The 26,214-nt window shown below is 51.0% G+C and overlaps 1 protein-coding gene across 11 annotated transcripts in view; it reads right to left on the bottom strand.

Annotated features, from left to right (window-relative positions):
* Positions 1-26,214, bottom strand: part of TTC21A (tetratricopeptide repeat domain 21A) — a 35,559-nt gene that overhangs the window by 6,450 nt on the left and 2,895 nt on the right. For 9 of the 11 annotated variants that reach the window (XR_010662951.1, XR_010662952.1, XM_065933026.1 and 6 more), the window contains exons 4-19: positions 25,836-26,002; positions 24,191-24,313; positions 20,513-20,670; positions 14,713-14,797; positions 12,547-12,645; positions 11,263-11,455; positions 7,822-7,919; positions 7,442-7,642; positions 6,352-6,481; positions 4,488-4,645; positions 4,065-4,280; positions 2,928-3,166; positions 1,915-1,987; positions 1,690-1,800; positions 1,222-1,360; positions 914-1,017 (exon numbers count right to left, since the gene is read on the bottom strand). Coding sequence is in view for 9 of the 11 variants with exons in the window: in XM_065933026.1 (XP_065789098.1) it covers positions 914-1,017; positions 1,222-1,360; positions 1,690-1,800; positions 1,915-1,987; positions 2,928-3,166; positions 4,065-4,280; positions 4,488-4,645; positions 6,352-6,481; positions 7,442-7,642; positions 7,822-7,919; positions 11,263-11,455; positions 12,547-12,645; positions 14,713-14,797; positions 20,513-20,670; positions 24,191-24,313; positions 25,836-26,002 (2,294 nt within the window). In the remaining 2 variants the exon portion in view is untranslated. The remainder of the gene's footprint in view (positions 1-913; positions 1,018-1,221; positions 1,361-1,689; positions 1,801-1,914; positions 1,988-2,927; positions 3,167-4,064; positions 4,281-4,487; positions 4,646-6,351; positions 6,482-7,441; positions 7,643-7,821; positions 7,920-11,262; positions 11,456-12,546; positions 12,646-14,712; positions 14,798-20,512; positions 20,671-24,190; positions 24,314-25,835; positions 26,003-26,214) is intronic. The other 2 variants (XM_065933030.1, XM_065933031.1) reach the window with 1 other exon arrangement.

Raw genomic sequence — 26,214 nt, 5'->3', positions numbered from 1 at the left:
AGCCCTGGGTTCCCTGAAGGCCAGACCGAGGAATGGAAATCCAGTGGGAAACCCCGGGGATAAGTCACGTTAAACAGTCAGAGATGGTCTACAACCACAGGCACACGCCCCAGGGGCAAGTGCCAGGCCATACCCTTGGGTAGAAAGAGTGAAGAGGAGGGGAAAAAATGGCCAGGAGTCTCCTAGCAGGGGCTTCTCAGTGGAGCTAGTGGTAAAGAATCTGCCTGCCCGGGCGGGAGACGTAAGAGATGCAGGTTCAATCCCTATGTCGGGAAGATCCCCTGGAGGAGGGCATGCAACCCACTCCACTATTGTTGCCTAGAAAATCCCATGGACAGAGGAGCCTGGTGGGCTATGGTCCAGAGGGTCGCAAAGAGGCGGATGCGAATGAAGCGACTTAGCAAGCACTCGGCACTCCCCGCAGGAGACTACGGGTTGGGACAGGCCAAAGCTGGTTCAAATCTCAGCTCCACCGCTTACTAGCAGTGTGACTTTGGGTACATTTCTTAACCTCTTTGAGCCTTATCTGTTAAACAGGAATGTCACAGTGCTTAGCTCAAAGGGCTACTGTGAGAATTAAATAAGACAAAAAGCCTAGTACAGAACTCAGCACACAGCATTCAACCCATGAGAGCTGCTGGCATTGTCTATTATTAACAGCACAAGCATCCTTGAGGACAAAGGCACTGTCTTCCTCCCTGCCTTCTCCAGTTCAGTCCAGGCAGGTTTCGAGCACTTCCTTGCACAATCAATAAAAGAGCAAGGGTAGGGGGATAAATGGAAGGTGGATGTCAGAGGTGTAAACTAGATCCTCTTTAGAGGACCAGGCCTGGAGTCTTCCAGACCTGCAGTCCTATCTTCAGCTTCCATCAGGAAATGGCAGATAGACAGCTTGAGTCTACTTGTCAATTACCTTGTTCAAAGTTTCTGTCACATCTTCTTTTTTATGACTCTTGTAAACCTTGGCCAGCAAAAGTAAGCACTTGACATCATTCATCATGGATGGGATGTCTTTGACTGCAAAATGGAAAATCAAATTAGTGCAAAATCAAAGTAGTGTTTCCTGGCCCCTGGGGAGCGGGGGTTGGGGGTGGGGGTGTAGGGGAGGATGGGGGCTGGGTTCAAAGCCCCAGCCAGTGCCTGTTCCCTGCCCCATCCTGAAGGAGAAGAGGGAGTGTCTGCTTGAAGGCAGGCTAGGGGAGCGAGTTAGGGTGCGCTCACCAAAGTCATAATCCAGTGCCTGCTTCAAAACTTTTTCTGCTTTGTTGAACTTCTTTAACTTCAGGAGCAATTCCGCCAAATCGCAGCACAGAAAGTCCTGTCCGCTAATCTTCCGGGCGGCCTCATAATAATTAATTGCCTTAGTGCACACAGGAAACATGGGCATCAGGTCTGGTTTTATACGTGGGCACCTCACTCTGTGTCCCTCCCCCCAACCCTGCAATCACCATGCCTGTGTACTCTTCCAGAACACAGAAGCCTGATGCAATGGCCTCCCGCCTGGCACAGGGCTTGAGCCTCAGGCTCAGCAGGTGTTAGGGGATGGTGGAGAGTTGCTGAGCCCTCTCCTTGGCACCCTGTTCAGGGGGGGGGTCTCCCCTCCCATTCAGCCTCCCACCCAAGCACCCTCCTCCATCTTCCCTGCTGGGCTGGCCCTCCCCGCCCCTGCCTACCCCAGCATGGCCTGACCTTGGTGTACTGGTGGGTCTTCACATAAGCCTGCCCGATCCTGCTGATCAGGGACGCATCGTGCGGGTTCTTTCTGTAGGCCTCGTCGTAGACCTCCAGGGCCTTCTCTGGCTGGTGGGGAAAGGGGCTGCCGTCTCTCTCTTCTCTTACTGGAGAAGCGAGATTGGGGTGGGGCGGGAGTGGGGGATGGCAGCCACTTGGTGAGGTCACGAGACCCTCACTCACCTCCTGAATGTTCATGAAAGCATCACCCAGCAGCAGACTGGTGTGGGGGCCAGGCAGGTATTCACAGAGCTCCCTGCAAAAGTAACCAAAACCTTAGCTCAGCTCTGTGCATCCTTCCTACTCCTGAATCCATCTCTTCTCTTTCTCACTCCTTCTGTGACACCCATTCATTCACTCATTTATTCATCACCCAATACTTACCGGCTCAGATGGGACACGGTGCTAGCTCCCTTAGTTCAGGCTCCCCTCATCTGTTATCTGGACCATGGCCAGGACTTCCACCTACTCCTCTGGCCTCCACCCCAAACGCCTAGAACCTTCTTTATGAGGCAACCTGTTTCTTTTTTTTTTTTTCCAGCCAAGCCTCACATGGCATGTGGGACCTTAGTTCCCTGACCAGCGATTGAACCCAAGCCCCCTCCAATGGAAGCACTGAGTCTTAACCACTGAACCACCAGGGAAGTCCCAGCCTACTCTTTCTAAACCTTCAATGAGACCATGTCATCTCATTGTTTATTGGTTTCCCACTGCTCTTGGCATCAACTCCTCTTCCTCCTGAGTTGCCTAGATGGAGTTTTGCCTAAGGAAGGGGACAGGAAAGGTACCCTTGAGGTCCCAACATCAAATTGTAGAGAAAACCGCTGAGGGCTCCCAATCCCGGCTCTCCCTCCTTCTTCACTCACACTGGTTACATCCAAGCCACTGAACATTTCCCCAAGGACAGGCCATGCCAGGGGCTGGGGCAGAACCATGGTTCCCACCAGGATGCGAACCATAACGAGGGGCAAGCAGAACTCAGGGAAGATTCACTCCTGTGTCCTTACAACTCAGCAGCAGGTTGGCCTGACTGATCGACTGATCACACTCAGATTCTCACCATGGGAAATTCCCTACTTTTGTCAAACACACTCTGAGAACACGTTCTGAAGCCCGGGGAGAAGACGACGATCTGGGGAAAACACTCCTGACGCGCCGCTGGGGCCAGGGCTGTCAGTGCGCCGCCCGGGGCTCACCGGTAGCACCCGATATAGAGGCGGGCGTCCTTGCGGGTCTGCAGGTAGATGCTGGCCATCTTCTCCTTGGCTTCCATGTAGCAGGGCTGCTTGGGCGTGATGCTCTGCAGCACGCTCAGCGCCAGGTCCACGTTGCCCTTGCTCAGGGCCAAGTCCACATTGGCGATGGTGATGCGGATCTCCTCCGGCGTGCCGCTGAACTCGTTGATGGCGTCCTGCATGACCTTGGTGGCCTCGTGCTAAGACAAGGAAGCCCAATGGACCCTCCATTTGCTGTCACCCACCACACGTGGAAGCCAGGGAGAGGATGGCCCATCCCCACTTTAGAGCGGCAGGAAGGAGACAGAGACAGAGAGAGAAAGAGAGAGAGCCTCTCGGTGTTGAGGGCAGGGCCAGCTGGGGGACATGAAATCCCTGACTGGGAGAACTTGTTTCCGAGCACTTCAAAGTCTGATGGTGATTTCTTCCTATGAGAGACCTATAGGCGCATCTCCTTATACCGTCCTGCTTTCAGTCAAAGGTATTTCAATGTTATGGTTGGTTAGTGTTAGCCACTCAGTTGTGTCCGACTCTTTGCGACCCTGTGGTCTGTAGCCTGCCAGGCTCCTCTATCCATGGAATTGGGCACATAAAGGTATATTTGAATTGTCTCTTCATTGCATCTGTACTCTCAATTATTCTAACAAAGTTACTCTCTTTGCCCATTTTGGTCCTTCCTGCCTTTGCCCAGCCAGACCGTCCAAGGTCCCAGGGCTGCCCCATACCGTTGAGCAGGTTGTACCCTGCAAAACTCCAGGGTGACATAAGTGGCATCCACTGGAGAGGTGCACTGCCCAACTTGCACAACCACGTGTGGTGGCCCCGGTGGGCCTGGTGCTCTGCCTCCCTGACATCCTTCTGGGGACAGTGAGGTCGGCAGGGGACAGATCATGCAGGACTCAGGAGGGTTTGCAGTTTATCTTGAGTGTATGGGAGCCACTGAAGCCTTTAAAGTAGGGGAGGGGGATACTCCCAAATGAATAAAAGCTAAAATAAAGTGCAAGGAAACACCAGCCAGAATCAAAGAGCCTGGTCCCCAGGCCTACCCTGGCCCCAGCATGCTCCAGCAGCAAGAGAACAGAGCAGGGCATTCCTCACCAGCTCCCCGTTCATCCGGAGGGCGTCTGCCAGTTCCAGTAAGATGGACACCCGCTCGCTGGGGCGCACACAGGGTCCACGGAACTTCTTGTTCTCTTCCGTCCTCAGAGCTGGTAATTTTATGATCATCTTCAGTGCCTTTATGGCTTCTGGATAGTCCCCAGACTTGTTGAGGGCCTTGGCCTTGATGAAGTGGTAGAGGGGGTGGTCTCGGACCTAGAGGAGCATCAGCAGAGTGTGAGGCTCCAGCTCCCAGAGGGGAGAAAGCCACAGGATCCCACGGAGCCAGTCCCTGCCTTTGGGCCAGCAGAAGGGGCTGAGGGATTCTGGCAGCTCCTGGGGCTACTCTCCCAAGGCGAGTAGGGGCTGAAGCCAGTGGGACTGTAGGATGCTGAGCAGTGACAGGGCATCAGGGACCCCCACCTGGAAGTTGTGGCTGACACCCAGCTCCAAGGAGTGGGAGCACATGGCAAAGTTGCCCTGAGCCAGGTAGATCTGAGACATGAGGAGGTGGGCGTCCACGGAGGTGGGGTCCAGCTCCAGGCAACGCTGCAGGGTGCTCTGCGCATGTTCTAACTCCCCTAGAAACAGGAAACAAACCCCTACATTCAGGGATCCTTGGGGACTCTCAGGACCCAGCACGTAAAGGCAGAAGGAATTTTAACGTGTCCTGTTTCCCAGAAATACCCAAGCTGGGCATTTTACCCAGTGTCTGTTCAGCTTGACTCAGAGGTCTCTTCCTAAAATTAGAACTACTATTAGTTTTTGCCTTGACCCAGACAACAGCCAGGAGACTCAAACCTTGGTGTGACACCTCCCTTCCTTCTGTACCCTCAGGGAGATGGCTAAGTCACTTCACTGCTCCGTCTGGAGGCTCAGGGGAACACTGAAGTCTCAATTCCCATACCTAGGAGCAGAACAAAACCTAATAATAGCAGCAACCATGACAGCCACAACTTGAGAAGCACCCGCTCTGTGCCAACACAGGCAAAGTACTTTGGAAAGGCTGGTTTCATGTCTGCCCACCCCCACCAAGTTGGTATTATCATGCCTGTCTTTCAGATGTAGGACTGAAACTTCAGTGATATAAGTCACTCAGCTCCGAAGGGACAAAGTCAGTATTTATGTCCAGGGTCATGGGCTCCTGGGACTGAGCTCTGAATGCCTTGGCATGTGGAGGCCTAGAGGCCTTCCTGCTGCCAAGCTGGCCCTAAGTGGGAGGCAGTGGCAACTCAGGGGCAGGGTACAGTGAGCTGGTGGGAGACCCTCCTCCCTCTGCTGCCAGGTTCCTCAATAGCTCCTGCTTGGGGTCCATCACCCAGTGGGTGGAGAGCACTTGCTTCTGGGTCCCAAACTCCCTGCTCCTTCAACTGTGCTGCAGAAATGTGAAGGTGTCACCATGACAACCTGAGCAGCTGGAGACCTTGTTGTCCCTCAAGCGCTGGTATCTGCCAGCATCCCTGTGTGTGTGTGTCTGGCAGGGGAGGGAGGGCCTGCCCTCACCTGGTACCCAGGAGACCTTGAAGGAGTGGGTAAACTTGGCACTCTGATGAATACTGGGAGGACTGAGGATGAAGACCTGGAGCTCTAGGCAGAGCGCAGCCCATATAATGCAGAGCACACAGATGTGCCATGGCATTCTGAAGCCTCTGGGCGCCAGAGATCAGTTTGACTTTCAGGCAGATGGGGGTGAAAGGTCACGGCAAGCAAAGACTTGAGAGAGCACAACAGGCCCCCACAAGGGTTCTCCCCATCCTTCCCTCTTTTTCCAGGATCCAGGCCTTGAGATAGGAGAGGCTGGATGGGGACCGTTCTGGCCCATGAGGCTCTGCGAGTCTAATGGCACAGGGTCCCCCCTCTCTCGGGGCCTTCCTGACTGCCTTTTAAAAACTGCCACCCCCGCATCCCCTCCCCGGCTTTCACTTTCTCTATCGCATGGTCATGTCCTCACAACACCACTACGCTTGATGTCTGCGTACCCTTACTAGAACATAAGCTCCGGGGTGCCATTTTTCTTGTTCTGAGCACTGCAGTCCCCTAGGATCAGAGCACTGCTGGTGCATCGTCGAGTTCAGTGACTGTCAGCTGGCACAGATCAAGCAAGCAGTCAGCAAAAGGGAGGGTGGGAGAGACCTCTGCTGGTGAGGAGTCAGGGGTGTTGGAGGCTGGGAACAGTGGGTCCATCTGGTGACTGTGCAGGTAAGGGGGTGTGTGTGGAGTGTCCCAGGCAGGGAGCCTGCAGACACCCACCCGGGGCCCCACCAGCCACAAGGACTCACTGGCTCACCTGAGAGATACTTGACCTGGGCCATCACATACAGTGGCTCGATCAGGGCTGGTGCCACCTTGACTACAGGATTCAAGATCGCAGCGACTTGCTTAAGAAGGGGAGACACGAGCTGCCCTGGAGGCTGGGGCTGTAGGAACACAAGGGTCTGGCTGTGCGGCTTGTCCTATTCTAAGAAAAAGACTCCTGGAGCGCTCAGAAAAGACACTCTCAGTGAAGGGATTTTATTCCACATGTAGTCTACTTTATCCTACTTTATTTTATTTTTACTTTAGTTACTTTGTTTATTTTTATTTACTTTATTTTACTTTATTCCACAAGGATGGGCTTCCCTGGTAGCTCAGATGGTAAAGAATCTGCTGCAATGCAGGAGACCCAGGTTCAATTCCCTGGGTTAGGAAGATCCCCTGGAGAAGGGAATGGCAGCCCACTCCAGTATTCTTGCTAGGAGAATCCCATGGACAGAGGAGCCTGGTGGGCTACAGTCCATGGGGTTACAAAGGGTTGGACATGACTGAGTGACTAACACTTTCATGCTCCACACACATATTTACCATCCACTCTGTACTACTTAGTCCAAGGGCATAAGCTCCTCAGAATGGGGACTTTATTTGTTCACTGTTGAGTCCCCCCTATCAAGCATGGCATCTGGCACAACAGATATTTGTGGGATGGCATTACGAGGCACTTGGGGGATATTAAGGCCTGTAAGATACGATCCTTGCCCACAGGGAATCTCGATTATCTGGGAAGGCCGGACAAACAAGGAAAGACCAAAATACTTCTTAGAAGACACTGGGAGAAAAGGGAGCCCAGTTCCTCCCTGGGATGAACAGAGGCCAGTGCCCCGATCCTCACGTGCAGTCCCTGGACCAGCAGCATCAGCGTCGCCTGGGAGATGCAGGGCTTGTGCCCACTTCCTGGGTGATTGGCCTGTTGCACGTGCAAGTGTGAAAAGCACTGGGCTCCCCGACTGCCCGAAGCTCAAGCAGCCTAGTGACTGACCAGGCAGGTCCTGCCCCTGCCCAGACCTGTTTTGCAGTCCAACCCCCTCCCCTCACCCCGCCACAAGGAAGCGTCCTCCTCTAACCTGCTTGGGGCAGAAGACCAGGTACTCCTTGGCGATACAGACCAGGAAGACGGGGTCGAGCCGTTCCAAGTATTCGGAGCTCATGGGGAGGGCCTGCATGCTGGAGAAGTGCAGCTCGGCGGCCTCCTTTAGCAGCGCCGTGGCCTCCTGCTCCTCGCTGTGCTTCTTGGACGCCAGGAGGGCTTGGAGGAAAACCAGCACCTGTGGGGGGCAGGCCTGGGTCTTGGAAGCAATGCTCGCTAGGCAGAGCCGGCAGGCCAAGGAGAAGCAGAAGTCCAAGGCCATCGTGGCTGCCCTACTGGAAACTGGGGGTGGGAAGAGGGTAGGGGTGTGGCGGGGGCAGGATCCCAGAGCAACCCCGGCCCGCACAGAGCTCTGACCTCGGACTTCCCGAGGGACTGCTGCACCTCCTTCAGGAATTCCAGCTGGTGTACGGCCTCCTCCAGGTGGCCATCTAAGATCTGGCACCAGATGATCCCTGAGAGGGGACAGAACTGGGATGAAGAGCCGGCTCTGTGGCAGAGCCAGCAGGCCAAGGGACAGTGGACAGCAGGGACCCTTTCCTGTGTCTTCATAAACTCAAAGAGTGGTATGTGCTCATGGTGAAGCATTCAAACCGTAGGGCAAGGAAAACATCCCCAGCTCACGTTCTGGCTTTCAGCGTGTCCTTCTCTAGAGAGAATCAATATGAACAGACTGGAGTGTACTTCTTCAAACATCTAGCAAAGCATTTGTATGTTATTAGTGTATAGTGTATTTTCCCATCCGTTCATACAAATTACCCCATTCTCTTCAATGGTGACATAATATTGCACTGCGGATGTAACCATTTATTTAGCTACTGCACTATTGAAGGACTCCTCATTTCACATTTCGTTGGTTTTCAGTGTTTAAATATTACAATGCCATGGTCAACATTTTTGTGTGTTCTAACTCCTTAAGTAGAGTTAATGGGTCAAAGGGCATGTACGTCTAAAACCTTGATAGCTAAGGCCAGCTTGCCCTCCAAGGACATTTGAATTAATATTACTGTCAAGAATTTGGAAGTGTTTTTTCTTTCTCCGCGACCTCACAAACATGCTTTACTCTTTACTATGCTAAAGAGTGAATAACTTGTTTTAGTTCACTTTTTTAAAAAAACTTTTTTAGGGAGAATGGACATCTTTTTATATATTTAGTGGCCTTTTCTACTGTAACTTTCCTGTTTATAGCTTTTTCCTGTTTTCTTTGGATGGATTTTTATCTCTCTCTATTCTCTTTATATATATTCCTTGTTACAAACATTTTCCATTAGTTTGCCTTTTACCTTTTAACTATTTTTCCCCTACCTTTTTGCCATCCAGTACTTTTAATTTTTACATAAATTGGTCAAATATTTTCCTTTAGAACTTCTGAGTTTGTAGTTATGCTTAGAATTCTCTGGGCAACCCAAGTCCAATTTAACTTTTATGTTTAAATATCTAAGTCATCTAGAATTTATTTTTGAGGATAATGTGAAATGAGCATTTACCTTTATTTTCTTTTCATAAAGAATAGTCAGGTATCCGACCATGAGTTATTGATACTCTATTGGTTTGAAATGTCATTTTTATCATAAGGCCTGTTTCTATCCTGTTGATCTATTTGTTTATTCCAGGATTGGCCTCAAACAGACTTCTTTTTTTAAAAAATAACTTTTTATTTTTATTTTGGCTGTGCTGTGTCTTTGCTGCCGTGTGGGATTTTCTATAGTTGCGGTGCACTGGATTTTCACTGTGGTGGCTTCTCTTGTTGCAGAGCATGGGCGCTAGGGCTCGCGGGCTTCAGGAAGTGGCTCCCAGGCTCTAGAGAACAGGCCCAGTGTTGTGGTGCACGAGTTTAGTTGCTCTGAGGCATGCAGGATCGTCCCGGATCAGGGATCGAACCTGTGTCTCCTGCATTGGCAGGCGGATTATTTACCACTGAGCCACCAAGGAAGTCCTTAACTACTCTTGTTTTGATGTGTTTTGATGTTGGGAGGACAAATCCCTCTGTTCCTACTATTCTTCTTTTACAATTTATTCCTTGACCATTTGGATACATTTATTTCTGACTGTCTTCCTCACCACCATCTTGATTTTCAGTCATATCCGTCCCACTATTTGGCTCATCTATGGACATTTTTACTTTGCAAAAATCATATTTTTAATTTTCAGCAACTCTTTTTTTTGTTATCTGTATTTTTTCCTAGTGGCATGTCCTTTACTCACAGACCTAACAGACTCTAGAGTCAGCCAGCATAGGAGCTGTTTTGGGGACAAAGGCTTTTCTGTATCTGGCCTTAACTTTGTTCCTCAGAGGGCCACTGCTTTGCATGTTCCACTTGGCCCCCTCTTTCAAACTGCTAGCAGATTTATAAATGGACTAGAGTGATGACTATTAGCAACCAGGGCAGATTTCTCAAATTGTTAAGGCCCCTGATTTTCCCAGACGGGCCAGGTAAGATGGATGAGTCAGGGACACATATGCGTGAACTGTGTGTGGACTTCCCTTTTGGCTGACCAGCAGGGGCTCTCCCTTGAATTGAGGAAGTGGGCCAGGACTCAGCCTAGTGGAGGAACGTTTCAGGGGATTTTGCCTATGTGTTGGGCATTCAAGTTTTTTGTCCTTCATGTCCCTGTTGGTGGTCGGACATCATGGGGGGCTTTGTTTTGCTCTGTCCTGTCCCACCACCTGGTAAGAGTCTCCTTGATCCCATTCTTGGGCTTCCAATAACCCTCCTGTTAGCTCGATGATGACCCCATGATATATTTTGCTCCCAGCTTCTCAGGACCCCAAGCTTGTGTTTTTTTTTTAATTTTTCTTTTTCCTGGAGCCCTCTGGGGAAAGCTGATCTACTCATTTCTTTAGCTGCCCCATTCCTGCCCATGTTGGCTTATAGGTTTCTAGACTTGCTCAGAGCTTCCAGATTGAATGCAATCTGCTTTATATCTTCTAGAAATGTGAAGTTCTTCAGAGTTTCTGGTCTACCAAAGGTACCTTACCCTGTTTCTGGGGCTGCTACGGGGACTCACCATCTTTTTAAAATGTCGGCTGTGACTTTGGGGGGATTTGGGGAGGGAGGAAGAAGCGATGAACGAGGAGTCAGCCTGATGCATTGAACCAGAAATCAAGACCAACCACTTGGATTGCTTTTTTGACTGTGCCGCACAGGTGTGTCTGGAGTTTAGTGAGAATTGACTTTGCCCCCAAAAGACATAACTCCTCGGAGCCGGGGCAGGAAGCCGGTTTGCCTGGGGCACTGATCACAAGGATGCCTCCACTAAAATCCAATATCTCTGTCTCAGGATTTGCTAGAGACCACAGATTTGAGAGTTTTGTGTAAAAAATGAAAACTGGGCCCTGGAAAATTCATTTGACATTTGTATAAAGTGGGAGGGAAGCCCTGGGACACATAGGGAAGCAAAACTCTCAAAACTACTCACTCTGGTTGGCCCTTCAGCACGGGGGCCTGAAGAGGGAGAGTCTACAGAGGTGAGGTGAGCGGCTGTAGGGAGCGGGGGGCGCTGGCCTGGTGGGGCCTGAGAGGAGGCCGGGCTGACCCAGCATGTCAGGCAGAGTGTGGCTATCAGAGGTCTGAAGGAGATGAGAATGACTCTGACTGCTTTCGAGAATTCCTGTGCCTCTTACGTCTTTACATGTAGATGCCTCAAAAGGCACCCCATCCTACAGTGCACCCCCGAACTCACATACCCTCTGGGAAGAATGCTTGCCAACCCCTCTCTTTTGGATTCATGGAGGTCACCCTGCTTGGCTCTCACCCCCTAGCCTGCCACCCCCCTCCCTGCCCAGCCTGCACAGACCTGTCAAGGCAGCCACGCTGCTCTCGTCCAGCTTCATGGCCTTCGAGTACCACAGAGATGCCTCCTTTACTTGGTCTTGCAGGATGAAGAGGTAGCCCAGCTCGGTGGCCATGTGGGCATCGGAGGATGTAGCCATGAAGGTTCGTTCGATGAAGCTACACACCAGCTGCAGAATCGCCGGGTGCCTCCCACACTGGAAGGAACAGACATGGGGATGGGGAAACCAGTCACTCCAACCTGCCTAAACAAGGCCATGTTACAAATGGGGGTCACTTTGGCAGGACTTGGGGGTTCTCGGGAGAGCCCAAGAAGTACCGTGTGTCCAGGAAGCTGTCCAGCTTCCAAAGAACCTCTCCCCCACAACCCTGGTAGCCATATGTATGGAACCGCCTCCAGGCATGGAGCCCTTGAAGGGACCTAGCCCTGTGTCTGGCCATAGTCACTGGTCCAGCAAGTCACCAGGAGGTTTTTCACAAGCTGAAGCTGCATGAGGGGAACACTAATGGGAAGTGGCCCTGAGGGCTGTGAGCAGCCACAGTCCCTGCTGCGCGTGGAGAATGAGCAGAGAGAATCAGACAGAGGTGGAGGGACAGAGGGCATCCCAGTGGAATTCGACTCCCCAGAGCTGCCCCTGCTCTTATGACAATTCCTTATGGTAAATCTTTCTCTTTTTCAGTTGGGACACATGGGATCTCTAGTTGTGGCATGTGAACTCTTAGTTGCAGCATGCGGGATATAGTTCCCTGACCGGGGATGGAACCCAGGCCTCCAGCATTGGGAGAGTGGAGTCTTAGCCATGGGACCACCTGGGAAGTCCCCCTTCTAGTAAATTCTGCTCTGGGGCTGAAGGTTGTGACAGAGACAGAAGATTTGGCAGCCTGCTCCGTTTGCACTGAGGGCTAGCCAGGCTGGCCTCTCTGGGTCTCTTTCACAAAAAGAATATGGGAGTCGGGGGCTCCAGCACCCTGCTCTTCCACAGCTGTGTCGCTGCCCTCTTTCCCCAAATAGGGTGCCTCCCACTCTGAAAGCACTTCCAGATCGCACTTCCGTGGTCTTCACAGCATCTCTGAAGGGCACGTGGGCAAAGGAGACAGAGGCTACCCTATACTGTGACAGGACAGAAGCAGGCAGGGGCCCCAGGGCCTGGATCACTAGACTGAGAGGTCAAGTTTAAGCCAGAGAGGGGTGGGACGGGGTCCTGAGGGAGCTTCTGGGGGACCACAGATCTCCCCTGGGAACAAGACAAGATGCACTAGGTCAGAAACCAGGGAGGAGCTTTCTTACCAGTCTGCTCACCACAAGAATTTTTTTAAGATGGAGGCTTGGATTTTGGGGCTCTCTTGTTTCCAGTGCCTTAATCAGATTCCTAACGTGCTCGGCAGCCTGCAAGAACAAAATACAACGTCAAAGGCAGTAGGTAAAAGGGGAGTGGGGCAAAGGTTCTCAAGGGTGGCTGCCCGGAGCACCAGCTGAGAGATCTTAAACACACTCGGGCCTCCGTGCCAACGCCAGAGATTCAGAGTTCACTGGCCTTGGGTGTGCCCAGGCTTCAGTATCACTTTGGGGCCCTGCAGGGGCTTTCCCCCCAGAGCCGGCATTGCCCCTTTATTCATGAATCTGGGAAGAGCAGCTGCCCTCTGAGACACCCCCAAACAGTGCCAGAAGCCAGCTTCATGGTGCACACATAGCAGTCCCCCCGGCTGGCTGCAAACCACCTGGGCTGGCCCAGGAGCAAGACGGCAGGGTGGGGCTCTGGCCCCAAACCTCTGTTCCATTTTGACCTGAGTCACCACATTGATGCCCCTCTTGTCATTCCAGTGAATCCTCCCAGGGACTCTGAAAGTCAGTGTACCTGAATTCTCCAGTCTAGAAGATGAAGGGTCAGAAAGGTTAAGGTCATTTGACCAAGGTTACCCAGCCATCTAGATGGCTGGCTGAGTCCAAGGCCTGTGTTCTTTCGTGGACTCCTCTGCCCACTCACTGTGTGGGGGCAGGGAGTTCTTAGTCTGCAGCTGCAAAGAAGTACCAGAAGAGAATGTGGGATGGGGTGGATCCCAAGCTGCAAGCTTAGGACTGTGCAGCCTGGGCTGGGGTGAGGGGCAGATCCCAGGGTTTGAGATGGGGGCAAAGGAGGGGCGTTAAATGCTAACTGCCCTTGGGCCTAACTGTGAGGCCAGGCCCTTGGAAGGCTTGCTCAGGGCCCCATGTTCTCAGGGAGCTGAGGACAGGCCTATTCCCTTGTTTCTACCCAGAGACAGGGCTAGGGCCCTTTTCGAGGGTTCCTACCAAATACAGACCGTGCCCTCCGCCTCACCCCACCCCACAAAATCCATAACCTCAGAGTTGGGCAAAAGGAACCAGAAACTTCCTCTTCTCACCATGACCCCTTAGGGCCTCTTGACTGGTCACACTCTCCGCAGAGGCAATATCTTTATTCAGAAGGCAGGCTTTTCACTGAAGACACAAACTCTTTTTGAAAATAAGAATGTGTCTGGGCATGGAGGTTTTCATTATGAATTTGAGGTGCTTCTGACTGCATCTGAGGACTCTTTGGGGTTTCTCTGGAAAACTACAAGTCTTACGAGCAAGTTCATGTCCAGCTGCATGCTAAGTTGCTCAGTTGTGTCTGACTTTTTGTGACCCCACACTGTAGCCTGCCAGGCTCCTCTGTCCATGTGATTCTCATACTGGAGTGGGTTGCCATTTACTCCTCCAGGGGACCTTCCTGACCCAGGGGATTCAGAGCCCAAACCCACGCCTCTTGCATTGGCAGGTCGATTCTTTACCACTGAGCAACCTGGGAAGCCCGTGGGGCCAGGTACCGCCTGGTCAATATCTGAACAATCCTAACCATCCCCTTAAAAAAAGGCATTTCCCGAAACAAGAAACACAACCATGGGAATTCCTCGGTAGTCCAGTGGTTAAGACTCAGTACTTTCACTGCTGCGGGCTTGGGTTCAATCCACGGTCACAGAACTAAGATCCCGCAAGCCATGCGGCGCGGCAAAAACAAAAACAAAACCAAAACCGGCAACAAACCACAATCATGACTTCTATCAGTTAAAATGGAGCAAGTTATTGTAGCGCACTGGGCACTGTTCCCAGTCGTCCTACGTGTCCTGTAATTGGACCTTATAACAACCGCACAGGGTGGGTGGAATTATCTCCATTTTTACAGATGAGCATCCTGGGGCTCATCCAGGTGGAGACACCTCCCCAGGTCACACAGGGAACATGAGGCAGAACCAGAGCAGTGTGTTAGCCTCACTGCCGGCCTTTCGAACTGTGTGACTCAAAGACCAAACCAGAGCCCCGAGTATGTGGATGGGGGTAGGGAGTTGAGTCCCAGGGAGCCCCCTCCAAGGCCTTGTGGGGTGGAGGTGCTGTGAAGGGTCCCTCCTTGGCTGGGTTGGTTTCAAGGTTCAACTTCTGAGTCTTGAAAGAACTTACTGCGGTCATGTTTCCTTCTCTTGCAAGCTCATACACAGCTAGAATTTGGCAGGCATCGATATTGCTTTCGTCTTTTTCGAGGATTCTGAAACAGGAAGAGGAGTCACGTGAATTGAGAGCATGCAGAGGCAAGGTTAAGATGATGTGGTGGCATCTTCTGATTGTCTCCTAACATCTACGCTCCCCTTCTCCTTTTTTTTTTTTTTTTTTTTGCACTTTTCTCATCGTTTAATTTAGCTGCTGAGTCGGCCTAAAACCAGGAACTTCTTACTCCAGAAGTGTATTTTCATGTGTTTCCCTATTTTTATTCAGTGATATTTCATCTTTTATTTATAGTTAATTAGAATAAATGGTTTCAAATGCATAGTAAAATATGTTGATGTTGGGAAGACAAATCCCTCTGTCCAGCACACAACACAGCTGAGATCTCAAAGATTCAAAATACAAATAATGTATCTCCCTCCCCGGCAGCCTTGCCCGGCGCTGGCCTGGAGGAGGTCTGCAGACAGCGAGGGTGGCATTTGTTGCTGTTTGTCCCCGTCTACACCGGCCCTTAAGTGAATTTTGGGGAAGGGGTGGGATCAAGGCGGCAGTGCTTCCTATATGAGCAGATGAAGCGCTGGTGTTTACGCTGAGCGTCTGGGGCGTTGCTGGCGGTCTAGTGGTTAGGACTCTGCTGCCAACGCAGGGCGCAAGGGTCGCATCTCTGGTTCAGGAGGCTCCCACACGCCACGGAGCACTTAAGCTGGGAACCGCGGTGACCGAGCCGGCACGCCTGGAGCCCAGCTCCGCGGCAGGAGAGGCCACCGCAGTGAGGACCCGGAGCACCGTGACCAGGGCAGACCCCGCTCGCCGCCACCAGAGGAAGCCGGTGCGCAGCAAGGGAGGCCCAGCAGAGCCGAAATAGCAACTGTAATTAAAAAGAGCAACTAAACTCAGTGCCTGGGTGCCCAGGCTCCGCGCGTGTGTCTCCGCTTGGGAAAACCTGCTGACAATTCGGACTCTGAGCAGCAAAGCTGGGAGTGACTTCTCTCGAGGAAGACCCTGTCCTCTGTGCGGACAGGAGGGTGGTGAGCATCGGACGCTCACCCCCGGGGCTCTCCCCTCCTCCCACTCCACTCCTGCTGTGTTAGGACTTCTGACCTGGGGTGGTTCCTGCAGAAACCCAGAGCAGCAGACCTCCACAATCGGGTCTCCCCCGCTTTGCGTTACGGGGAATGAGCCTGTGGCCAGCACGCAGCCTCCTCCCTCCACTGGGAAGCGAGAGGGGCCCTTGGGGTCGGACCTCTCTGTAGGCCCCCCCCTTTTAAGTTTTTTCCTTCTGGCTGCGCGGGGTCTTCGTTGCCGTGCGGGCCTCACTCCCGTCGCGGCGAGCGGGGGCTGCTCCCTCCTTGCCGCGCGTGGCTTCTGTTGCTGAGCACCAGCTCCGGGGCCCTCGGGCTTGTCGCTGCGGTTCCCGGGCTCCAGAGCTCAGGCTCGGCAGCCGTGGAGCCCGGGCTTAGTTGCTCAGTGACAGGCGGGATCCCCCCAGACCAGGGAGTGGCCCTGTGTCCCCCGCCCTGGGAGGCGGATTCGTGACCACCGGGCCAGCAGGGAAGCCTCCCCTGCCGGTCTCGGGACCTTCGGCCTGCTCTGGCCTCCCCTTCTCCTTTTAATAGAGCCTGCTGAACTGCTGGGGCATGGGGCTACCGCAATAAAGACTACATTTCCCAGCTGCCCTCTGCAGCTGGTGTGTGACCACGTGATTATGTTCTGACCAATAGGATGCAAGTGAACGTGCCCAGGGTATATCCAGTGGTGTCCCTACAGCATGCCTTCCATTCCTTCTCTTTCCTCCTTCTTGCCGGCCAGAATGTGGGCCATGTGAGCAACATCCTAGGAACAGGACAGCAGGCAGAGGGGGCCTGGGACCCTAGAGAGTTAAGCTGTCATCCTAGTCTTGGCCCACCACCCTAACTTTTCCCTGAGAGAGGAATAACCTTTTATGTTAAGTCCTTTGTTTGGGGGTGTCTTCATGACAGAAACCTGTTTATATCCCAAACAACACAGGCATGACTGTGGTACCAAGGTCAGGGGACAGGGGTCAGTCTGCAGCTGTAAGATGGGAAGGAAACTTTGGTTTCCATCATGTGTCGCTGGGAAGACACGGCTCCTGATCACACTACAGACTTTTCTTTCTTTTTTAATTATTTATTTATTTTTGACTGTGCTGGGTCTTTCTTGCCACAGGGGCTTTTCCCTAGTTGTGGTGAGCACAGGCTCCTCTCTAGCTGTGGAGGGTGGGCTTCTCATTGTGGTGGCATGTGGTGCCATGCAGAGCACGGGCTCTAGAGCACTCAGGCTTCAGCAGTGGGGGGTTGTCAGCTCTAGAGGACAGGTTCAGAGGTTGTGGTGCACGGGCTTAGCTGCTGTGGGGCATGTGGGATCTTCCTGGACCAGGGATCGAACCCATGTCTCCTGCATTGGCTGGCAGATTCTTTACCACTGAGCCTCCAGGGAATTCCATGGAATTTTCAATATTTTGTTTCTTTCTAGGAAACTTCATATTTTTCAGCCGGATCAGGGAATGGTCCTTCTGCTTAACAGTTACTCTAATTGACATATCAACTTTCAACACAACCAGGCACAGTCAACATTCAGAGTTCTAGGCATTTATGATGATTTTGAAGGCACTGTGAATTTCATAATTTAAACAAAACAAAACTTTAAAAAAGACGTATGGACTAAAAAAGATTCAGAACCAATGTTAGAAAAGTCGCAGAACCAAATGATACTGAAGATACTACTGAAATATCCAGATGTGTAGACACTGTTAAATGGTCCCTCAAGGGACATCCATAAACTTAAATGCTTATCTTCTAAAAGAATATTAAGAATGGCCAGGCATCCAACTCAAGAGTTAGACAATAACAACAGAGTACCTCCACAGAAGGTAGTTAGCAGGAAATAATAAACAGCAGAAATTAATCAATTAGAAAACAAGGATATCATGGCATCAACAAAACTCAAAGCTGGTTCTTTAACAAGACTAATGGAAGAAACAAATTATTTTAACACTGGTGGAGAGAACTAAAAGAGAAGGAAAAAATGAACAATATTAGGGCTGAAAAGAGAAACACATCTACAGAGAGCAGAAATTTAAAGAGCTATGGGGGAGGGACTGCCCTGGGCCCCAGTGGTTAGAACTCTGTAATCCATCCTAAGGTTGACACTGCAAACTACATGACACTAACGAAACACACGGGCTCCCAGGCGGCTCAGCGGTAAAGAACCCACCTGCCAGTGCAGGAGACGCAAGAGATGCACATTCAACCCCTAAGTCGGGAAGATCCCCCGGAGAAGGAAACAGCAACCTACTCCAGTATTCTTGCTGGGAAATCCCAGGGACACAGCAGTGTGGCAGGCCACAGTCCACAGGGTCACAAAAGAGTCAGACGTGGCTTAGCAACTGAACAACAACTGCTTCCACTGCACGGGGCATAGTTGTGATCCCTGATTGGGGAACTAAAATCCCACATGCTGAGTGGTGCAACCAAAAATAAATAAAGAGCAATGAGAGAAGTCTATGAGCTGGGGAACCCTCTGTGAGGGAAGGTGTCAGGCGTTGGGCTCAACCATGGACACCACACACCGTCTGCCTGCAGGTCTGGGCAGCAGGACCTGGGTAGGGAGGCAGCACACACCCATGGTCAAAGCATTCAGCCAGGTGTTTCCAGGTATCCTGTGGGCCCAAAGCGGAGCCTCCAAAGCAAGCTCTCGATCCAGGAGTTCCTGCCAAGGACACCAGCCAACTGTGAGAAAGGCCGCTGAGGGCCCGCCCAGGCCTGGCACAGGCTGGAGTCACTTTCAGTTTCCTACCAGTGCCTCTGTGTGAGACTCCCATTCCAGTTATCATCCTTCCATAGGGAAGGAAGAGGTATGTTTGTATTCCACCTCCACACACAAACACACAATCTGGACTGCAAGGAGATCAAACCAGTCAAGCCTGAAGGAAATCAGTCCTTGAATATTCATTGGAAGGACTGATGCTGAAGCTGAAACTCCCCATACTTTGGCCACCTGATGCAAAGAATGGACTCATCGGAAAAGATCTTGATGCTGGGCAAGACTGAAGGGAGGAGGAGAAGGGGACAACAGAGGATGAGTTGGTTGGATGGCATCAACAACTCGATGGACAGGAGTTTGAGCACGCTCTGGGAGCTGGTGATGGACAGGGAAGCCTGGTGTGCTGCAGTCCATGGGGTTGCAAAGAGTCAGACACGACTGAGTGACTGAACTGAACTGAACTGTACTGGTGACTCATGATCACTCAGAAAAAACAGTCCATGAACTCTTTTTAGGAAGAAAATTAGTACTATATGTTTTATGATTACTGTGATAAAAATGGTTAAAGTGGTAGAGTTTAGAGAGATAAGCTTCAGTTATCTAGAAAATTCCATTTTCAAAAACCCTCCATCAAACATTCCTTCCCTGAAGCCATCTTTATCTCTGTTCACAGTGAAAGTGCTTCAGGATCACCCTATACCTGGAATTGGGCTTCCACAAGTCCCCATTACTCCTGAATCCTCCCTCTGCTGTCTTCCTGATGCACTCAGCTCGCTACTAAAGTATTCTCTCAGGCAATGACCTTTGTCACCCACAGTTTTTATTAACATATATTACACCCACAGTTTTAAAAATTACATACTACAATAGTTCCTTTCTGCCTTTATTCTTTCCTCCCCGCCCACTCCTCAGACACAACTGCTGTTTACCTCTCTCTTTTTTTTTTTTTTTTACCTCTAACTCTTATTGCCTTGAGTTCCTTTGGTAGTTTTCTCTCCTAAACACTATGCTTAGATCGTTTGATAGGGCTATTTCTTTTCCAATTTTTTTTAAAAGATGTTTTTTTGATGTAGACCGTTTTCAATGTCTTCATTGAATCTGCTACAGTACTGATCTGTTCCACGTTTCTTGGTTTCTTGGCCACAAGGCATGTGGGATCTAGTTCCCTGACCAGGGATTGAACCCGTACACCCTGCATGGAAAGGCAAAGTCTTAACCAGTGGACCACCAGGGAAGTCCCGAGAGGCCTATTTCTTGATTTGTCCATCACAGGCCTCCACTGCTGGCTTCCTGCTGTGACAAATGAGTGCCTAGTTCACGTCCATCCTCCTTCTGCTCCCCAACCCCCAATGTGACCATATCACTATTCATAACTCCCACTGACAATGCTGACTTTTATGGCTTGTCCCATCAAATACACAGGATCTCCCATCCTGCCACTGTGCAAGACGGGACCAATTAGTCCCCTCCACCGGAAAGGAAGTCTAGTCAGGGCTGTGGCTGTTCCAGTGGTCATGTATGGATGTGAGAGTGGGACTATAAAGAAAGCTGAGTGCAGAAGAATTGATGCTTTTGAACCGTGGTGTCGGAGAAGACTCTTGAGAGTCCCTTGGACTGCAAGGAGATCCCACCAGTTCATACTAAAGGAGATTAGTCCTGAATATTCATTGGAAGGACTGATGCTGAAGCTGAAACTCCAATACTCTGGCCACCTGATGCGAAGAGCTGACTCATTTGAAAAGACCCTGATGCTGGGAGGGATTGAGGGCAGGAGGAGAAGGGGATGACAGAGGATGAGATGGTTGGATGGCATCACCGACTCAATGGACATGGGTTTGGGTGGACTCCGGGAGTTGGTGATGGACAGGGAGGCCTGGCGTGCTGCAGCTCATGGGGTTGCAAAGAGCTGGAGACGACTGAGCGACTGAACTGAACTGGCAAAGGAAGGAAGCATCAGGTCAGCCTCGCCCCTCACCTGTGTCCCATTTCTACCGTCTGCTCCCAGTCCTGCCGAGCCAGGAACAGCCGCATCTTTAGGACCAAGGCAGGCAGGAAGCTCCCGCAGGTGACGGTGATCTGGTTCACCACCTCAAGGGCACCTGAGTAGTTCTGCATCATCATGAAGTACATCACCTGTTGAAAGCCGAACAGAAGAGCCCTCATCAGTGCTCACCCAAAATGAGCGGTGGGCATCAGTGTCCCCACCAAGACAGGAGCAGAGCCTAACACGTGGGCAGGAGCCATCACTGAGTGAAAAATCAGGTCCACAGCAGTCTTGGGGTTTTCTGACAGGCAAGGCAGGGGAACAGAATTCCAGCTGAGTTATGTCAAATCCTAAAAGATGATGCTGTTAAAGTGCTGCACTCAACATGCCAGCAAATTTGGAAAACTCAGCAGTGGCCACACGACTTGAAAAGGTCAGTTTTCATTTCAATTCCAAAGAAGAGCAATGCCTAAGATTGTTCACACTACTGCACAATTGCACTCATTTCACATGTTAGCAAAGTAATGCTCAAAATCCTCCAAACTATGTTTCAATAGTATGGAAACTGAGAACTTCCAGTTGCACAAACTGGACCTAGAAAAGGCAGAGGAACCAGAGATCAAATTGCCAACATCCACTGGATCATAGAAAAAGCTAGAGAATTCCAGAAAAACATCTACTTCTGCTTCATTGACTATGCTAAAGCCTTTGACTGTGTGGGTCACAACAAACTATGGACAATTTTTCAAGACAGACCACCTTACCTTCCTCCTGTGAAACCTGTATGCAGGTCAAGAAGCAACAGTTAGAACCAGACATGGAACAACAGACTGGTTCCAAATTGGGAAAGGAGTATGTCAAGGCTGTATATTGTCACCCTGCTTGTTTAACTTAAAGGCAGAGTACATCATGTGAAATGTCAGGCTGGATGAAGCACAACCTGGAATCAAGATTGCCAGAAATATCAGTTGGGAGAAATATCAATAACCTCTGATATGCAGATGATACCACCCTTATGGCAGAAAGCTATGAGGAATTAAAAAGCCTCTTGATAAAGGTGAAAGAAGAGAGTGAAAAAGCTGGCTTAAAACTCAACATTAAAAAAACCAAGATCATGGCATCTGGTCCCATCACTTCATGCCAAATAGATGGAGAAACAATGGAAACAGTGACAGACTTAATTTTCTTGGGCTCCAAAATCACTGAAGATGGTGACTGCAGCCACAAAATGAAAAGACGCTTGTTCCTTGGAAGAAAAGCTGTGACAAATCTAGACAGCATATTAAAAAGCAGAGACATTACTTTGCCAACAAAGGTCCATCTAGCCAAAGGTATAGTTTTTCCAGTCGTCATGTGTGGATGTGAGAGTTGGGCCATAAAGAAGGCTGAGCACCAAAGAACTGATGTTTTCAAACTGTGGTGTTGGAGAAGACTCTTGAGAGTCCCTTGGAGTGCAAGGAGATCAAACCAGTCAATCCTAAAGGAAATCAATCCTGAATATTCATTGTAAGGATTGATGCTGAAGCTGAAGCTCCAATACTTTGGCCACCTGATGCAAATGAGCTGACTCATTTCCCTGATGCTGGGAAAGACTGAAGGCAGGAGGAGAAGGGGACAACAGCAGATGAGATGGCTGGATGGAATCACCAGTTCAGTGGACATGAATTTGAGCAAGTTCTGGGAGATGGTGAAGGACAGGGAGGCCTGGTGTGCTGCAGTCCAGGGGGTCGCAAAGAGTCAGACACGCCTGAGGGAATGAACCACAACAAGGCAGGGGCTACAGGAGGTAGCTGAGATAGCTGAGCCCCTGCGGGCCTGGAGCAGAGCAAAGTCATGGGAAGGCGCCCCCTAGTGGGGAGGTTCAGCATTTTAAATTTCCAAATAAGGCCCATCATTTCCCATTCACGTTCCTAAAAATCACCGTTGAAAACTGCTCACTGGGGCCAGAGCAGCCACCGGGAGTCAGCAAGAGTTTGCAGGTAACCCTCTTCCCACATATTAAGTCTGCGGGACTTTTTCTCTGTCAAGGCTCACCAGGCTGGGGTCACGGTCTCTGCATGCAGCCAGCCACTAGGCTCTCTTGAGCAAGTCATGACACAGATGCCTGAGGGGCAGAGAGCAGTGCTTCCCAAAGGCTTGAAACTGGACTCCAAAAGGCTGGCTTTGGCCTACAGTAACCTTCCATTAAGAGACTTACTAAAAACAAGAGGGAGAGCATTCTAAATAAAAATTTATGTATAAACGTGTTCACCGTAGCTTGCTTTCTACGTGTACAACTAAAAACAACCTTAATATACAAACACTAGGAGGCAAAGTTGGAAAATTATTTTAGGTCCACGCAGTAGTGGCCTGACTTTATGTCAAAATGACATGTGCTTATGACATAACCCTACATGAAGAGAGAGACCAAATGGTAAGATGCCCTGTGATAACAACCATATGAAATCCCACTGTCTCCTGTCCTGTCGCAGGTGCTGTGTGTGACCCCCTTCAGGACCAGGGGAGGTGGCTGTTGATATCTCTTGGACGAGCCTCCCTCCTGGGCTCCCCTGTGGCTTCAGGGAGCCCCCAGGTACCAGGTTGCCCCCATCCCCGAGGGGCAGCCTACATCCAACATCTTGTCAGTGAGGGGGTCAGGGCAGGGCCACCCCAGCTCCACAGTTCCCAGCAGAGCTGGCTGAGGCCGCCACTGGGGCTGCCTCACAGTCCGAGTTCTCCCTCCTGCTTCTTTGACTTTCCCTACACATGTCGGTCCCAAGGGCACAAACTGATAAACCTCCTGTGTGATAACTTCATGGCCTCTGCTCCCCAGCAAGCCACTGAAGGTGCACCCTGAAACAATGTAGAAGCAGCGTAGAAGACAGACTAGGAGACACGGCCCTAAAACATTGCTGTGGGTTGTTCGGGGGTGGCAGGTCTAAAAGGATGCCATTTTGACTTTTTTGACTTCTGGTTTTTCAATGAGCACGCATTCATTCCAGGTGGCGCTAGTGGTAAAAAAAAAAAAAAAAAAAAAAAAATCTGTCTGCCACTGCAGAAGACACTAGAGATGTGGGTTTGATTCCTGGGCTGGGAAGGTAACTTGTGGAAGGAAATGGCAACCCACTTCAGTATTCTTGCCAGGGAAATTCCATTGAGAGAGAAGCCTGGCGGGCTACAGTCCATAGGGTTACAAGGGTCAGACATGACTGAACATGCATGCAGGCATACGTATTCATTTTATAAGAAAAGTATATACAAACAGAAGCAGGTAAGAGGATGATTTTTCTCTCATAGATTGATTCAGCGAGGGTCACATCAGAAAAAGGCAACAATTTAAGATCAGAAAATATAAAACACATACCTTCTTTCTCTTATGATCAATTGAGTGAGTTTAACAGATGAGATGAGAAAGGAAAATGCAGAGAAAAGGGACAGTGGGTGAAAACAAAAGGGACAGAAAGAAAAAAGCCCACCAGAACCCAGGGAGCATAGCTCCTGAGGAGATCTGAGGCAGGAGACAGACAGAAACTCAGACTGGGCAGAATGCAGGAAGGACTGGGGCAGGCCCAGGGCGGCTCTGTGACCCTGACCCTCTCTGGGCCTCTGCTCTTCATCCACCGGGTCGGGGGCTGAGAGATTGAAGTCCCTGGCTGGGGACACTCCCACCCCCCGCCTCCCACTGCCTACCTTTCCCATCAGCCCCAGGACGTCTTTGGTGTCCTGAAGGCCATGCTCCAGGTACTTGATGGACTTCTTCACCGTGTGGGGTTTGTCTGAACTGAGGTCCACCCAGCCTCTGAGCACATAGCCCTGGCATAAGAACAAGGAGAAAGATGAAGTCCTTGCTCCTGCATCGCCTCCACTCAACTGCCTCTCCTGCCCCATCTCCCCCTCTTTGTCACTCCACTCTCCGAGGCCCTGCTGGGCACCGCGGCTCCCAGATCCCAGCATAGCCCTGCTCTCTCTCTTGGGCCTTCAGGCCTCTTGTTCCTTCACCTGGAAAGCCCTTCCCAGCATGCACCCCCTAAGCCAGGTCCCTTCACCTGGTTAACCACCACCAGTCTTAAAACTCAGTGGAAGAGGCCCGTCCTGGAGGAGGCCTTCCTTGACCCTCCAGGCTAGGGTGAGGCTCTCGCTGTAACCCCCATGGTTCTCTTGCTCCTTATGGAGTGGACTACCACCTGTCTCGTCACTGTCTGTTTACTTTACACCGGGGTCAGGGTACCAGGGAAGGACGCCACGCCTGGGAGGCAAGATCAGAGGGGCGCCTGGAAGACCCTGTCCCAAAGCACCGCTCATAGCCTAGAGCAGGTTTCTTAATTCTTTTCCATTGCTGCCCTTCAAACGAGGCTTTTTCCCCTGGAGAAGGAAATGGCTACCCACTCCAGTATTTCTGCCTGGAGAATCCCACGGATAGAGGAGCCTGGCGGGTTACAGTCCATGGGGTCGCAAAGAGTTGGACATGACTGAGCAACTGACCAACAACAAAGGAGCCTTTTTAGACGTTTCCCCCTCGTCATTGTCTCCCCCTCCAAGAAAATTAAGTATCACATATACACTGACTGATTTTATGTTCTGTGTGTACATTTGTGTATTACATACAACCAATGAGATTTTTCACCCTCTCCTTCAAGAACCAATTTTCACCCCCTTGAAAAGACCCTGATGCTGGGAAAGATTGAGGGCAGGAGGAGAAGGGGACGACAGAGGATGAGATGGTTGGATGGCATCACCGACTCAATGGACATGAGTTTGGGTGGACTCCGGGAGTTGGTGATGGACAGGGAGGCCTGGCACGTTGCAGTTCATGGGGTCGCAAAGAGTCTGCGACTGAACTGACTGAGTGGGGGGCTGGGGGTGATACATGCCCTGCTGAGATGCAAGGCCTAGACTGAGGCTTCCAATTCTACAGTCCTTCGGCCCATGAGACTACTACAGGTGAGATCTACTGTGTGAGCAACCAGAGGCACCGAGCAGATCTCTGCACGGAGGGAATGCAGGCCCGGTGAAGCCAGCTCATCTAGTTTCTCAAAAGAACCAAGAAATCTGGGACTTTTAGGTAAAAATCTTCTGATTTCAAAATGCCAGCAACTAATTCAAGATTTTAAAACTGTATAGCACAGGCCATAAAACACCTATCTGCAGGTTGGACTCTGTGGACAAAGTCCAGTTTATAGGTGGCTAGCCCCTGAGCCAGCATGGGCCTTGTTGGTGCCTGGGTATGACCCTCCCACAGCCCTAGCGCCCTCCACGGGAGTCAGAGCCACTCTGTATGATGCGTTTGGACGCTGCTTTCTTTGGCTATTGCCCCCATGATGCCAGGGGCCTGTACCTCTCTGGAGCTGCTGGAGACCTTCAGCGTGCGGTCAATGTATTCCCTGGCCTTGTCATGGCGGCCCATGAGCCAGAGGAAGAGGCCAGCATAGTACAGGGCGGTCCCACTGGCTGTCTTGCGGATTTCCTTCAGGCTGCTTTCAAGCTCCTGAATTGCTTCTCGGTCTGGGAATTCGTGAGAGGAGAAAGAGGACAAGTTAGGACAGGGAGGTCTGTCTGGTCCTTCCCCTGGACACTCTGAGCCTCCCACAACACACGGGAGCTGACCACACGACAGCCCAGGGCCTGGGAACCAGCAACACCAGCCCCTGTGAGGCCACGGGAGCCACCCAGCCCTGGACTTGGGTTTGCTGGTTGACATGTATCGTTTCTCCTCT

Source organism: Muntiacus reevesi, chromosome 4 (assembly GCF_963930625.1).
Source record: "Muntiacus reevesi chromosome 4, mMunRee1.1, whole genome shotgun sequence".
Taxonomy (NCBI): Eukaryota; Metazoa; Chordata; class Mammalia; order Artiodactyla; family Cervidae; genus Muntiacus; species Muntiacus reevesi.
Note: the sequence above shows the minus strand (reverse complement) of the source record. Positions and strands in the feature narration are given on the sequence as shown.